This window comes from Lepidochelys kempii, chromosome 28 (genome assembly GCF_965140265.1).
Source record: "Lepidochelys kempii isolate rLepKem1 chromosome 28, rLepKem1.hap2, whole genome shotgun sequence".
Classification (NCBI taxonomy): domain Eukaryota; kingdom Metazoa; phylum Chordata; order Testudines; family Cheloniidae; genus Lepidochelys; species Lepidochelys kempii.
In genome coordinates, this window is record NC_133283.1 from 3,923,177 (window position 1) to 3,939,671 (window position 16,495).

Genomic DNA, 16,495 nt, shown 5'->3' on the forward strand with positions numbered 1-16,495 from the left:
TGGATGGCGACCCAGCATATGTTGTCTGATTTAAGAACACTTTCATTGCAGATCTGACAAAACGCAAAGAAGGTACCAGTATGAGATTTCTAAAGATAGCTACAGCACTCGACCCAAGGTTTAAGCATCTGAAGTGCCTTCCAAAATCTGAGAGGGACGAGGTGTGGAGCATGCTGTCAGAAGTGTTAAAAGAGCAACACTCCAATTCAGAAACTACAGAACCCGAACCACCAAAAAAGAAAATCAACCTTCTGCTGGTGGCATCTGACTTAGAGGATGAAAATGAACATCCGCACTGCTGTGGATCGTTATTAAGCAGAACCCATCACTGGCATTGGCATTGTGGACATCGCCTCAGACTCGGTGCTTGCCAGTGGGGAGTGTCACCTCTAGAGATACCCAGAGCTGGTGTGGAATCGTCTCAGGCTCCTGGGTCGGGGCTCGAGCAGGTTCTGTGTGGTGTTGTTGAAAAGGAACCCCTAGATATTGAACCCGGGCCGTGTTGCTGCCGACTGCAACTGGCAGAAGGGTTACAGAAAGAAGCAAGGGAGAGGAGCACCAATGAATGTATGCAAATTATTCAGTGAGGCAGGGGCCTGGCATGAAGGAGACACCTCTGCCCTTGGGCGACTGGGGGATTTGTGATGTCCTGGGCCATGGAGATCCAGGCCCACAGCACTGGGATGATCAGCCCAGGGATGGGGCAGTACATGGAGCGAGGCAGATTTGGGAATTGGGAACCCCTCTCCCCAGGTATTTCCCCTGCAGGCTTTTTTCAGTGTCCCTCTCTCCCCTTTCCCTGTGTAACCCAGTGGTTCTCAAACTTTTTGAATTGGTGACCCCCTTCACAAAGCAAGGCACCCAGTGCGCCCCTCCTTATAAATTCAAAACACATATTTTATATTTAACGTTATTTTAAATGCTTAATGTATACCCTGATTCTCTGCTATGGATTGACCTTTTCTCACCACTTTTATATTAACCCTAAAACACACTTTGATTGAATTCCCGGGATAAGCAGAAAAGGGGGTTTTAAGATAGTTACGGTTTAATACTGGGGGTGCGAAGCCATTTCTCAAGATCACTTTTCACAGCAGACTTTGTGCTCCGTTGCCCCCCCTCACTTCTGCGCTGCTGCCCTCCGCAGAGCTGGGCAGCTTGTGCCCCCCCATAATAACCCCCCCCCGAGGGGCTGCAACCCCCAGTCTGAGAACTCCTAGTCTGCCCCCTCCCCCCTCTGGCCGGGACACCGGACCCCTCTCCCGTTCCCGGGGGGCCCGTGCTCTCCCGGAGCTGGACCGGCCCCTCCCGAGGGCAGCCAGAGCCGGGGGGTGGCCAAAGCGCAGGGGGGCGGGGAGGGGCCGCTTGTGCAGAGTCCCGCCCCCATGCCCGGGGCTGGCCGGGGGCCGGGGCCGCCGGGAGGAAGGAGGCAGGAGTCGGGGAGAACAAAGAGCCGAGGGCGCCGGGGCCCGCGGGGGCAGCTCCTGGGAGCCCGGGCGCTGCTGCTCCCCTGGGAGCCGGGGGCCGAGCGGCCGCTGCCGCTTCCCCAGCGGGCTCGGGGCGGGGGGCCCGGCCGGGGGCGCCTCCTCCGGCGAGAGACCCCCGGGCGCTGCTGGCGGCGGCGGCTGAGCGGAGACTGCAGGTGAGAGAGACCCTGGGGCCGGGCGGGTCCCGGGCTCGGCGCAGCCCCCGCCCCGGGTGTCCGGGGGCCCGGAGCTGCTAAGGCCGGAAGGGAGCCTTCTCCCAGCCAGCCTGGCCGCTGCCCCGGCCCTCTGCTGTGCCCTGATCCCCCTGCTGCAGGAGAGTGCTGCCCTGGGGACGGTGTCAGGGGGAATCCCCCCCCCAAGGGGCTCCTTTGGTCCTGGTCTTTTCCAGTGTTTAATTCACCCTCTGTTGCTGGGAGGGTTTGAACGTGGGTTTAGCCCTGGGGTGCGGGGGGTGAAGGGAAGGGCAGGGGCATGGTCTGTGCAGCAATATGGGGATTGAGCATGTTCCCAGCATGGCAGAAACTAGCCTGTCTGTCTGCAGGGGAAGAGCCTGGGGGAAGCGTGATGTGAAATGAAGTAAAGCCTGTTCTGAAACCTGCACAACTGCCCTTCTCGCCCTGCCAGGCTGCAGAATGACGCCCACGTCTCGCTCCAGCTCATCCCGTCCTCCCACGGGAGAGGGGAGAGAAATGGCTGCTGTAGAGCCAGCTCAGGTAGGGGTTATTGGGGGGGGGGGGGGTCCTGGTGGGTTCCTGCTGGAGGGAGAGGGGAAGTAAATACTGAATGGGTGGCAACTTCTGGGGAATGAGGTCTGCAGGGGGCAGGGACTACCCTGGGTGAAGAAAGGGAAGGGGACAGAGTGTGACAAACCTTTTGGGATTTGTTTAACCTGGGCCTAGATTCTAGGAACAAACGCTTGGGTGTTGGGGGAGAAAATTCCCTAATTTATGAAACAGGAAATAGAGAAACCAACCCCCTGGGCAGGGCTGGGAAAACTGACCGGACTTCCAGTGCTGAACCCTCAACCTGCGAGCTAGAGGCTGGTGTGACATGGAAAGGGGGCACCCACCAGGGAGGCGTAGGGAAGATGCCCCAGCCACTCACATCCAGCTGCTGGCAGTGAGGAGGGTTTTAGGATTCCTACCATGGGGCTGTATCAGCCTCTGGCTAGTAGGTGTGTGGCTCTCTCTTTGTGCTCTCACCGTGATGCGTCATGGCTGTTCTCAGCAGTATGGGGATAGGACTCTGCTGAGTGTCTCTCTCTCAGAGCTTCCGTTTGATTGGCTCCTTTCCCCCATGAATCATGGGGTTGTGACTGGGGCAGCAGGTACTGACTGTTGGACTCTTTCTCTTTCAGGGGCCGGTGACCTTCGAAGAGGTGGCTGTGTATTTCACCAGGGAAGAGTGGGCTCTGCTGGACCCCGCTCAGAGAGCCCTCTACAGAGACGTCATGCAGGAGAACTATGAGAATGTGACCTCACTGGGTAAGAATTCCCGTCCCCTCAGTTCTTAGAAGGGGAAATGAAAAGTTAACGTTCATGCCATCCCCACAATGCCACCTCTGCTCTGCCCTGTTTCAGCATCATCCCAACATGGAATCATAGAAATGGAAGGGACCTCAAGAGGTCATCTAGTCCAGTCACCTGCACTCAAGGCAGGAATAGGTATTATATAGACCATGCCTGAGAGGTGTTTGTCCAGCCTGCTCTTAAAAATCCCCGATGATGGAAATTCCACAACTTCCCCAGGCAATTTATTCCAGTGCTTAACCACTCTGACAATTAGGAAGTTTTTCCTAATGTCCAACCTAAACTGCACTTGCTGCAATTTAAGCCCATTGCTTCTTGTCCTATCCTCAGAGGTTAAGAAGTACAATTTTTCGTCTTCCTCCTTGTAACAACCATTTATTTATTTGAAAACTGTGATCATGTCCCCTCTCAGTCTTCTCTTCTCCAGACTAAACAACCCCAATTTTTTCAATCTTCCCTCATAGGTCATGTTTTCTAGACCTTTCATCATTTTTGTTTTTCTTCTCTGGATTTTCTCCAAGTTGTCCACATCTTTCCTGAAAGGTGGTGCCCAGAAGTGGACACAGTACTCCAGCTGAGGCCTAATCAGTGCGGAGTAGAGTGGATGAATTACTTCTCGTGTCTTGCTTATAGTACTCCTGCTAATACATCCCAGAATGATGTTTCCTTTTTTTTTCAACACTGTTACACTGTTGACTCATATTTAGCTTGTGATCCACTATAATCCTCAGATCCCTTTCCGCAGTACTCCTTCCTAGGCAGTCATTTCCCATTTTGTATTTGTGCAACTGATTGTTCCTTCCTAAGTGGAGTACTTTGCATTTGTCCTAATTGAATTTCATCCTATTTACTTCAGATCATTTCTCCAGTTTGTCCAGATCATTTTAATTCTATCCTCCAAAGCACTTGGAACCCCTCCCCGTTTGGTATCGTCCGCAAACTTTATAAGTGTACTCTCTATGCCATTATCTAAATCGTTGATGAAGATATTGAACAGAACTGGACCCAGAACTGATCCTTGCGGAACCCCACTCGTTATGCCGTTCCAACAGGACACTGAACCACTGATAACTACTCTCTGGGAATGATTTTCCAACCAGTTATGCACCCACCTTATAGTAGCTCAATGCCAGTGACACACACACCAGTGCTCTGCCCTCCCCTGTTACAGAACGCTCTGGGAACAGAGCAGTACAGCAGAAAGTCTAACAGCTTCTCTTAGCTAAGATAATAGTCGGGTTCATCTCTATCCTAGCAAACAGACGCTTCCTACCCCTGGCCTGCACTCCCGCACTGAACTTCCTGCACGCAAACCATCTGAGACTTGCACAGTGTTACCACCCCTTTGCCCTCAACCTGACTTTTCCATTTGAGTCACTGCCTTCACTTACCCCTCACAGATCACTAGACCATATGCTATCACAGTGCTGACAATCCCTATGACACAAGCACACCCTTGGGCACCTTTACTGACAAAGCCTACAACACTCAGCACGGAAATGAGGCAGAATTGGTCCCCCAAGTTTCACACGCACCTCTCTTCAGAGCACAGCCACAGCTCTGCCCAGCTGTTCCAACCAATCCCTCCTTCATCCAATGACAGCTACAGCTGACCCCGTGCACACAGCTGGAGGGCATGCAGAGAAATGTTGGGATTCCCATCTGTGAACACAACACAAACACTGACAGGTTCTCTTAGTCTTTCCTCATATCGATTATAGGTTCATAGATTTTAAGGCTGATGTGATATTAGGTCATTTACTCTGACGTCCTTTATAACACAGACCATAGAATTTCCTCCTGTGACTGCTGCATTGAGCTGAATACCTGAATTCCTGTGGCCGTTTGTTAAGCTTTGCACCGCCCACACAGAACCATTCTCAGTGGTTCTTGCCAGCTGCAGGGTTAAGGGTTGCGTGCAACTTTAAGGTTGCGTTGGAGGGGTGGCGTTTACATTAACTTTTCTTTTCCTGGTTTGCAGAGATTTAAGTTTAGTCACCGTCCATATGGTGCAAGTCAGGAGACAGCACTGGGCAACCTTAACTCTGCAGTAATGTAGCTTATGAGCATTTAGTTTCCTGTTTTAAAAAATGGACGCTTTTGCCACTATAGCTGTGTCTATAATTGAGCTTTGCCAGCAGAGCTATGTTGGATGGTGTACATGTGTGCGTGCACTTTTTCACAGCCTTAAGCAACAGAGCTGGACTGGCAAAGCTTTTAAGAGCAAACCAGGTCAGAGTCTGCACATGGATTTTAGAGCCCTTGAAAATATGCCTCTTAACTCAGAAATGTTGGCATCAGAGGGCAAAACTTCCAAGAGGAACTCCTGCAGGACGCAAGAAAAATGCACAGCACACATTGTCTGAAAGGTATCAGTGGTGGGGTCTCACTCAAACTCATGGGTGGAGCTCAGGTTCAAAGGCTGCAGCATGTTCTCTTGAGCCAATGAATTACAGTGAGGGTACATTGCTGGAAACCCTCTGGCTGTTAAGGAGAGCCTTAGGCCTGGTCTCCACTACAGAGCTAGGTCAACATAAGGTAGCTTCAGTTGACCCAAGTCTGTAAGCATCTACACTAAAATGTAGTACCCACCAATGTTACTTACCCATTACACCGACTTAATAACTCCACCTCCACGAGAGACATAGCCCGTATGTCTATGTAGTTAGGTCAATGCAGTGTCAATGTAGACGCTGTGTTGCTTACGTCGACTGCTGCTGCCCTTTAGAAACCATCCCACAATCCCCCATGCTGGCAGTTAAATCGGTACAAGCGCTCCTGGTGAGAACGCGCACCACCGACATGAGGAGTGTAGTGCGCACGTGTAAAACCGATTCAGTTACTGTGGTGGTTCTACGTCAACTTAATTCTCTAGGGTAGACTTGCCCTTAGTCTTGCTGCATTTCATGGGCCTTTCAGGCTCTCTGACTCTTCCCTTTTTCTCGTGCCAATCTGAAATTCCAGCCTCTGCAGTTTATTAGCTTTTTCTATACGGCTTCCCCAAGGAGGTATTGGGTGCCATGGACTAGCAGAGATAAATGCCAAGGGACTGAGATCACTTGGTGGAAAATTACAACCATAGTTTCAGCCCCAGGTTTGTGCAAGACCGTGTTATAGGAGCCAGCTGATAATGTGAAAAGCTGCTTTGGGGAGGGCTGTATCTCAGCAAACTCTTCATCAGGAAACACCCCATATTTGGGCCATTAATCCTGCTCAGCATCCCCATGATAAGCAGAAAATTTCAAGAGATTCTTAGTAAGAAAGGGGATGTTAGACCAATTAGAATAGCTGATCAGGTTATGCAGATGTATATTGAATGTTGAACTTTAGCTATGGTAGAACTGGTGGTCTGCTATAATAATTTCCCAAATGTGAGAAGGGTGTGGTGTGACAGTTGGGGGGGGGGGTGCCGAATCATTGGATAGGAGACCGTGGGAGGTTCCTTCCTTGGGAGTAGGTGATGCGGGTCTGGTGCATGAACATTACTGGGACAGGAATATGGGTCTGCAGAGTCCCAGATGGGTGGCGGTTCTGTGCCACCACCGGGCAGCCTTGGCAGAGCTGCTGGCAATGCACATACTGGGAGACCAGTCACTGCAGGAAGTGCTGCCCGCATGAGAGATGACTGGCAGCTCTTCCCGTGACCTCTGATCCAGGAACCTTCCCATTTAAACCTGGAAAACCGGGAAGTCCTCTGTGCAGCAAGGCAGATCCCTGACCTGTTGCTGAGAGAGACCACGACTTTTTCCTGGTCCTTGCTTTGTCACCCTGCTCTATGCTTCCTGGTGTTTTCAGCCAGACTCTGGCATCTGATTTTGGCTTGACCACGTAGGCCTGACCACTTATGGTTCTCACCACTGGACATCACTTTTCATGCCCCAGGTGCTGTTAGCAATAGACACACTCCAACCTTTGAGCTCTCCGAAGGTCTCCCTGGACTGTCCAGCCCCCTGGACACTCCTCATGTTGACAGATTCGCTGCTCCCGAAGAAGCACTGCATCGCAGCTTACCAGTTACCCTTCAGATCACGACGCCATTTAACTCATGGCACTCATATGTATTTCTAGTGAAAATAAGTGAAAGCTTATTTAACCAAGGATAGAGATTCAAGTGGTAGCAAGTAGAAGTCTTGGAAACAAATGGTTACACATCAAGTAAAATCATAACACGCTTTCTAGACTCTAGACTTACCTACCTAACTAGATCCTTTCATATTATAGAGCAAAACCTATGAAAGTCCCTCCAGCATTTTACAGCCAGGTTTGGCTGTGATCCTCCTGTCATGAGACAAGTCATGCTGTCAGTTTGCTTCCATGGCAGAAGATGCAGAGTGTATCTCTACACCCGCAAATGTCCCCCCACATGCCATTGTCTTCACTCGTAACAGGATCCTGCTCTTTATTTTTTCCCTGTAAATTTTCCTCTCTTCAAGATTTCACAATCTCTTCAATTAGCATTTCGCTGAGTGTACAAACAGGCCCCATTGTGAGACATACAGTGCCCAGTATGCATCTGACTGGACAGAGAGAGAAAAGTTTGTTACCTCCTGGTTGAAAATAACCTGTTTCAGTCTTTACAAACATAATTTCCAGTATAGATACAAAACTTCTTAAATGTTCTCCTTACACCTCCTCCTTCTCCAATCGCTGCATTGGAGTGTCCTTAGAATGATCCGCCTCACCCCCATTCCAACTTTCTGTTTGTTTTCCACGGGGCTCTGTCCTTGGTCCCTTTTTTTTCTTCCTCTGCACCTTATTTCTGGGTGATCTCATCCTCACACACACATTCAGCTACCACCATCTCAGTTGCTCTTAGCTCACAGTTCTTTCTCTCTACAACTTAAATCTATTTAGTACACAATTTGAAAAAACATATGAGATGACCAAAACAATGATAAATGAATGATAAAATGAACTAATTGGCTCCATGAAACATGGAGACTCTTCCTTTTCCATCCCCACCTGCAAGAGCCACAGTTTCTCTCTTCCCTGCATGCTCTTTGGATCTTTGAATTTGTCCCTCCTGAAGTTACATGGCCTGATTCTTATTTTTCACTTTCTCCTTTGGCAGAAGAATTAGTCTGTGGCTTCTGAACTATGCCATCTAATTTGCCAGCTTTCTCCACACATGCTGTTTTTTATACTCCCTCCCTTTACACCGGACTCACTAGATTCCCTAATGCCGCAGTATGTGCTTTCCTGACATCTAATGCTGCTGAGATCCTGCATTCAGTGATATCCCTGCCCTTCCTGTTCCTTACTCCACTGAACCCCACCAGCCCATGCTTACTGTTCCCAGCTTCCCCAGGTCTCTTGCATTGTCTCTGGACCTTTTTGTCAGTTAGAAGCAGTGCAAGGGAGACTTCCCCTCTGTCTGGAGTCTTCACTTTCTGGGACATGCAGTTCCATTCTCTTTGTTTTAGGAGCCTCTTTGATAATGAGTGTCTGGCTGTGTGTGCTCCCAGCAAAGATGGGAATAGTTAAATCCCTCATAAGCAGAGTGTTCTGCACCTTTGAGCACCTGGGGAGCTGGCCCTGCAATTTTACTGGTTTAAAATGGACTGGGATTAAACTAATAGAGTGGTTTTTTTATGAAAAATGTCCTATGAATTCACCTGATCTCCCTTGTTTTCTTTCCCTTGAGCAGGGTTTTCAGTTTCCAAACCCTGTGTGATCTCCCAGCGGGAAGGAGGGGAAGAGCCACGGGTCCTGGATCTCCATGGTTCAGAGGAAAACGAGATCCTGAGAAGTCCTTGCACAGGTGAGGAAACATGAAACCAACCCAGAAACTGTAAGTCCCTGAGAGAAACAGCTGGGATTCCCCCCAAAGCCTCTGTGAGCTCAGGATAGTCCCCAGCAGGTCTTACTCCTGGCTTCCTACAGATTATGACTGACACCTTGGCAGGAGCTCCCTCCCTTCCTACTGAGCGTGTGGATGGGATGTGGACAGGGCCGGCCTTAGGGAAAATGGCACCATAGGTGAACTTGCATTTTGGTGCCTCTGGCCCCCATGGGTGTGGCACCCACATTGCCCCTGTCCCCCATGGGCTCCCCAGGATCCCCACCCTCCCTTCCCCCCAACCCCTGCACTGTGCCCCCTTTGCCCCAAATGCCTGCTCTCCCTCCTGCACCCCAAATCCCTACACCCCCTTTATTCCTAACTTCCGCCCCCCTCCTGCACCCCAGCACCTGCCCCCTCCTATGCCCCTAACCCCTGCACTGTGCCCCCTTCACCCAAACCCCTCCCCCTCCTCCTGCACCCCAGCATCTGCCCCGTCCTGTGCCTTTAACCCCTGCACTGTGTCCCCTTCATCCCAACCCCTGCTCCTCCTGTGTATACCCCTTTCACCTCAACCTTTGCACTCCCCTCCTGCGCCCCAAACCCTGCACTGTGCATACCCCCTTCACCCCAACACCTGCCCCCTCCTGTGCCCCTAACCCTTGCACTGTGTCCCCTTCAGTGTTACCCACTTCACCTCCCTCCTGAGCTCCTAACCTCTGCACTGTGCCCCCTTTGCCCCTAACCCTTGCATCCTCCAGCACCCACTTGGGGAAGCTGACCTGGATGCACAAAGTGGCTAGCATTGCTGCTCACTCCCCCGCTGGACTGCTGCTCCTCCGCCCCCCACCGCCTTAGGGGGCTGGGATGGGGGGAGCAAGGAGCGACATCAGGGCTTCCTACATCCAGGTCACTCTCCCTGCGGGCTGCATACGGGGAGAGCAGGAGAGCAGCAGCTCCTGATGCCTCAGCACAGTCCCGGTAGGGAAGTGACCTGGATGCAGGGACCTCTGCTGTGTGTGTTGAAGGGAGGGTGTAAAGGGGAGTGTGTGTGTGTGCCTGAGTGAGCGCGCTGTCTCTTTAAGAAAGCACTTCAGGTCAGGAGCCTGAGCTAGGCTTGTTCAGACCCACAGATTCCCCTGTCCCATCACCCCAGCTTAGTGGAAATTGGTTACATGGGTGGTGGGGAGGGGGACACCCTGCCATCAATCAGCCCCTGCTACGCCCCTCACAGAGCAGTCAGGAGGACACTCCCAGTCCTGAGTGGCCAGGGATGACTCCAGAGATGAATGGAGGGCAGAGGGGTGGGGGGACAGGCACCCCTACTCCGGAGCCGTCACCTGGTTCCGACGTCTGGTCATCCAACAGCCCCCTGCAGATCGGGTCTCGCCCCCTCCCCCACGCTGCTGCTCGCCTGCCTGCTGTGATGGCTCCGTCAGCCCAGTGAGCCCCTCGGCAGCAGGTCAGGTGGGAATCCGAACCCTGCACACAGCACCCCCTTGGGCGGGCAACCCATACAGTCCACCCTAAAACCCAGCCCCAGATGTGAAATAGAATTGATCCCCTCCGCTCTCCCCTATGGGGAAGAGTTTGGGAGAATTCAGTCCCTGATTTTTATTTTCTGTCTCTCCAGCTCTTGAGTTTTCTCTCTGCCTTTCCATCCCTAACTCTGAGATTTCCCTTCTATTCTAGCAGGTGATGGGGTGGTGAGTGAGAATGAAGAGCAGAATCCCCACCAGGAAGATGCTGAGCTAGTAGACGTGCATGGGGCATTACTGCAAAGATCCAAAGGGAATGTGTCCAGCCCCCATGAGCCAGGAACAGCTGGTGAAAGTTACCACAGACCAGAGAGAGAGCAGGGAAACCAGTCAGAGAAGAAAGTGGATAAACCCATTAATTGTCAGGAAACTCACAAGGACCTCAAGGAAACTACATCTCCGGAGAAGATCCTCAGGGAAAAGAGAGAGAATACATGCAGCGAGTGTGGGAAAAACTTCAATTACCGCTCTGCCCTTATTCGACACGAGATAATCCACACAAAAGAGAAACCCTATGAATGCTGTGAGTGTGAGAAAAGCTTCAATCATACCTCAGCCCTTATTCGACATCAGCGAATACACAGAGGAGACAGACCCTATGAATGCTGTGAGTGCGGGAAAAGCTTCACTCAGAGCTCAGACCTTTCTACCCATCAGCGAATCCATACGGGGGAGAGACCCTATGAATGTGGTGAGTGCGGGAAAAGCTTCAATCATAGCTCAGCCCTTATCTCTCATCAGAGAATCCACACAGGAGAGCGACCCTACGAATGCTGTGAGTGCGGGAAAAGCTTCACTCAGAGATCAGCCCTTATCTCTCATCAGAGAATCCACACGGGAGAGCGACCCTACGAATGCTGCGAGTGCGGGAAAAGCTTCACTCGAAGCTCAAACCTTACTACGCATCAGAGGATCCACACAGGAGAGAGACCCTATGAATGCAGTGATTGTGGGAAAAGTTTCACTGACATCTCCTCCCTTATCTCTCATCAGAGAGTCCACACTGGAGAGAAACCCTATGAATGCTGCGAGTGCGGGAAAAGCTTCTCTCAGAGCTCAACCCTTATTACACATCACAGAATCCACACAGGAGAGCGACCCTATGAATGCTGTGAGTGTGGAAAAAGCTTCACTCAGAGCTCAGGCCTTCTCTATCACCAGAGAATCCGTAAAGGAGATAAACTCCATAAAAACCTTTTCTAGAGCTGTCAGAAGATTTTTTTTTCTTTAGTACTTTTGACAGTTCCCAGGTAGTGACCATTAAGGCTGTTTGCATCTTTTGCACACTGTAGTCCCTCAGCTCTCAAACGTGAATTGCCTACGTTTGAAGCCTGCCCATCTTTGGTGTGGATCCTGTGGTCCTTTCTATCAACTCCATTGTCCTGCGAGTCATGGGAGTGTGTGTCCTTTCTACCAGGAATGTCCATTATCCGAGATAAGGGGTGTCTTCAACCAGCTACGTCGAGGTAAAATCTAACTGGGCCTCATCACTGTGGTTTCCATGGAGTTAGCTAGCTTGAGTTTGCTTTCCTGATGAAAAAGACAGCTATTCTTGCAGTAAAGACATGGACCATGGATAGGGGGTTGGGTTATCTAGCACATTTCCTCCTGATCTGACCTAACCACCATCACATTTCCACGTCTAAACAAACCTGGAGATTCACATTTATACTCTTCCTTCCAGTGCAAAGTCATCCAGTTCCTCTTTGAGGACAGATTGCCTCATTGCCAGTTGTTCTCACACTACCCTGGATCGAGCTGAAAAGCAGTTATTTTGCTGATTGTTTTTCTCACTTAAAATATATTTAAATATAACAAAGAGCTGGAGCAGTGTCAGGGAAATAAGTGTCATTTCAGACTCTGTGACACTGGAAGGAGACGGGGTGACTCAGATATTCCCTCCTTCCCCATCACCCCAGAACTGTTGCCTCGTGTCTGAGCCATGCAGAGTTCACCCCCTCATATTCCTTCACTTCCCAAAGCATCTGGTGAGGTCATGTTCTTAGCTGTCTGTGCTTGTTAATGGTGCTTGGACATCTTTGATCCTAAATCAGAGTCAGTCTGGCAGGAGATGAAAGTGTCACAGGCATGGAAGGGGATTTCAACTGGATCCCAACCACACTTCAAATCCCATTTTCTGTCTATTGGCAAAGCCACTTCTAGGCAGTTTGGCTGTTTTTCCCCCCATTGTGAAAATTTTGTAAATAACATTAATAAGACAGACTGAGTGAAGCAGGTTTCAATGGATCATGGGGGAATCTCTCATCCTGATTCTGAGACATCAGATGTAACCTACTCTGGAATTTCCCTTCAAATGAAAATGAAAGTGTCTTCTACCTCGATGTGATATGGGTTTTGTATCTTTCATGAAGGCTCCTTGATCATATAACTGCATGTTGGTTTTGTTTGACAGAATGAGGCTCAGATTTATTGGTCAATTTCAGACAAATGACAATCATTTTTTACTTTAGGTTTGTTTTTTCCCTCATCCCTGCATGATGACATGGAGAAAATTCAAATGCAGTTCAGTCAACAAGAGAGAATACTCCAAGCGATTGGACATACTATCAAAGAAATAGTCGTGTTTTTAAATCTCCACTCTGAAAAGGTGAACAGCAGCAGATCCCAAACGGTGCAACTGACGAAAGTAAGTGCCCATGATCACAGTGTAGTTCAGTTGTGTAAGTCAATATTGTCTCAGACGATCCAGGGATAGACTTGGAACTTTGAAAAATGCCCAGGTGTTTGGTTCCCAAAGCATTTCTGACCTGGTCCCTGCAGGAGGTTACTCCTGAAGAGATCTCCTAGCTAATCCCAAAATTTGGGAAATGCTGTCTGTGATGACGTGTATCTACCCGGCACTGGCACTCCTAGGGTTAACTTCACCCTGTGGACTGAAGAAGCCACACCCCCTCGCCTTTCCTTGGCATGGTCCGACTGGAGACAGAGTATAAAAGGGAGCAGTTCAGCTCCGCCCGGGCTGACTGAGGAGGAGAGCAAACCTGTGTTGTGGGCTCCTGCCGGGAAGCTGCTCGACCCCAGGCTGCAGAGGCCAGCCGTGCTGAGGCTCCTGCAGACATGCAGTCGACTGCCAAGGATGGCCAAGAAGAGACGCCGGATGCTGGGAGACTACTGATGCTGGAAGTAAGGGTGGGAAGTGGCCCAGGGAACTGGACTGTTGAAGTGAGAGATCAAGCCTGGACACAGGAGTATTGGTTCCTCAAGGCCATGGGTCAGGACCTGGTGGGGTAGGGTGGTCCCAGGTCCCTCTAGACCCTGCACTGCACCCACCACTGGATGCGGTCACCACCTCACGACAACCTGTCTTGACCCAGGGGACAGATTTCTTCACCCCAAATCCCTGCCTTTTTATGCATCCTGCGACAGTGCCATGGGGTTGATACGTCCTTTCTCATAAGGATGTAGATTTGGAGGAAACAGAAGAGGTGTTTTTGTTGAACTCAACATGTGTGGGTGCTATAACTGTGTGTAAGATGAAATCAGTGTTGAATGTGAGATGGCTGCAGAAAAATAGCTTTTTTAATAGAAACCTCATCTCTTGTATCTTACAGAGATTCTGATCCAAGGCCTGTATCTAATCCCTAACCACAACTGTACTCAAGGGTTCACTGGTGGAAAGGGGGATTAAAAGAAAACTAACATTTTTGAGAGGATTCTTTAATCATTGAGTATTTATTGTTACCAATGAAAATGAAATTAAACATGGTTACTCTTTAACGAGGAAGAGATTTAATTATGTGATCAACTGAATTATACGGGAAAAATAAAACTTGTATTGTTTTTCTTTTAGTTAGTAATATAGGAAATGGTGGCTAATCCTGGAAAGCTTCTTTGATGTAACTTACCCCTTCCACCTAAAATGTCCTCATGTAAAACCTCACCCCACAGGTTGGGGTGGGGGAATGTGCCTGAGAAATAGTGTAGAGGAGAATACTCACAGAATCATAGAATATCAGGGTTGGAAGGGACCTCAGGAGGTCATCTCGTCCAACCCCCTGCTCAAAGCAAGACCAATCCCCAATTAAATCATCCCAGCCAGGGCTTTGTCAAGCCTGACCTTAAAAACTTCTAAGGAAGGAGATTCTACCACCTCCCTAGATAACGCATTCCAGTGTTTCACCACCCTCCTAGTGAAAAAGTTTTTCCTAATATCCTAATTTTTCCTAATACTGACCCAGTATAGATTTTAATGATTTGGATTTCAAATTATTTTGTTTAGCTTCAAAGTCAACTTCTGTGTAGCTATGTTAGCAACAAGAAGGTCAGGGAAAGTGTGGAACCCTTACTGAATGGGGAAGGCAATCTAGTGACAGATGATGTGGAAAAAAGCTGAAATACTCAATTTTTTTTTGCATCAGTCTTCACAGAGAAGGTCAGCTCCCAGACTACTGTACTGGGTACCACAGTATGGGGAGGAGGTGAGCAGCCCTCAGCAGTGAAAGAATAGGTTAAAGACTATTTAGAAAAGCTAGACATGCACAAGTCCATGGGTCCAGATCTAATGCATCCGAGGATGCTGAGGGAGTTGGCTGATGTGATTGCAGAGCCATTGGCCATTATCTTTGAAAACTCATGGCGATCGGGGGAGGTCCCAGATGATTGGAAAAAGGCAAATATAGTGCTCATCTTTAAAAAAGAGAAGAAGGAGAATCCAGGGAACTACAGATCAATCAGCCTCACCTCAGTCTCTGGAAAAATCATGGAGCAGGTCCTCAAGGAAAACATTTTGAAGCACCTAAAGGAGAGGAAAGTGATCAGGAACAGTCAACATGGATTCACCAAGGGCAGGTCATGCCTGACCAACCTAATTTGCTTCTATGATGAGATAACTGGCTCTGTGGATGAGGGGAAAGCAGCAGACGTGTTGTTCCTTGACTTTAGCAAAGCTTTTGACACCTATCTCACAGTATTCTTGACAGCAAGTTAAAGAAGTACAGGCTGGATGAACGGACTAGATTGTGGATAGAAAGCTGGCTAGATTGTCGGGCTCAACGGGTAGTGAACAATGGCTCCATGTCTAGTTGGCAGCTGGTATCAAGCGAAGTGCCCCAGGGGCTGTCCTGGGGACAGTTTTGTTCAACATCTTCATAAATGATCTGGAGGATGGTGTGGATTGCACCCTCAGCAAGTTCGTGGATGACACTGAGCTGGCGGGAGTGGTAGATACACTGGAGGGTAGGGATAGGATACAGAGGGCCCTAGACAAATTAGAGGATTGGGCCAAAAGAAATCTGATGAGCTTCAACAAGGACAAGGGCAGAGTCCTGCACTTAGGATGGAAGAATCTCATGCATCGCTACAGGCTGGATACTGACTGGCTAAGCGGAAGTTCTGCAGAAAAGGACCTGGGGATTGCAGTGGATGAGAAACTGGATCTACAGTGTGCCCTTGTTGCCAAGAAGGCTAACGGCATATTGGGCTGCATTAGTAAGAGTACTGCCAGCAGAAAGGAGGTGGACAAATTGGAGAGAGTCCAGCGTAGGGCAACAAAAATGATTAGGGGGCTGGGGCACATGACTTACCAGCAGAGGCTGAGGGATCTGGGCTTATTTACTCTGCAGAAGAAAAGAGTGAGGGGGGATTTGATAGACGCTTTCGACTATGTTAAAAGCAGTTCCAAAGAGGCTGGAAGTAGGCAAATTTCAGTGGTGGCAAATGATTTTATTAAAAGGAAAACTATTTGAGGAAATTACTTGTAAAACCTTTTAACCCATTAGACTGTAAGGATCACTGACTTCTCCACTTCTCAAATTTGCAAAGGAAAGGCATAACATCTGTCAAAGGATGTGTCCAGCAGATAGGAAAACTGCAATCATCAACCATCAATATCAAGGAAAAGGCTGAAGTCTGTTGCCTTTCCGGTCAAAAAGCCATCTAATGGCTGGTCTACATGCAAAAGCTATATTGACATGGCCACATCTCTCAGGGGTGTGAAAAATCCACTCCCCTGAGAGAAGTAGTTAAACTGACCTGAGCCCCAGTCTAGACAGTGCTAGGTTGTTGGAAGAATGCTTCCTATGTTTGAAGTGTAGACATAGCCTTAGACAGATTGATCCCCTATGGGAAGCAAGTCATTACATCAATTTGAGGGCTTTTCTCTGCCTTTTCAGTCCCTGCTACAGACACCACCTAACAACTATT

General features: G+C 49.3%; 1 protein-coding gene across 1 annotated transcript; it reads left to right on the forward strand.

Moving 5' to 3' along the window:
* The first annotated feature begins 1,396 nt into the window (after positions 1-1,396).
* On the forward strand, positions 1,397-14,071 carry LOC140904239 (uncharacterized). The gene is made up of 5 exons (XM_073326709.1): positions 1,397-1,642; positions 2,112-2,200; positions 2,845-2,971; positions 8,664-8,777; positions 10,488-14,071. Exons 2-5 carry the CDS (start codon positions 2,120-2,122, stop codon positions 11,534-11,536), a joined length of 1,371 nt encoding a protein of 456 aa, XP_073182810.1. The 5' UTR covers positions 1,397-1,642; positions 2,112-2,119; the 3' UTR covers positions 11,537-14,071.
* The last annotated feature ends 2,424 nt before the right edge of the window (positions 14,072-16,495 follow it).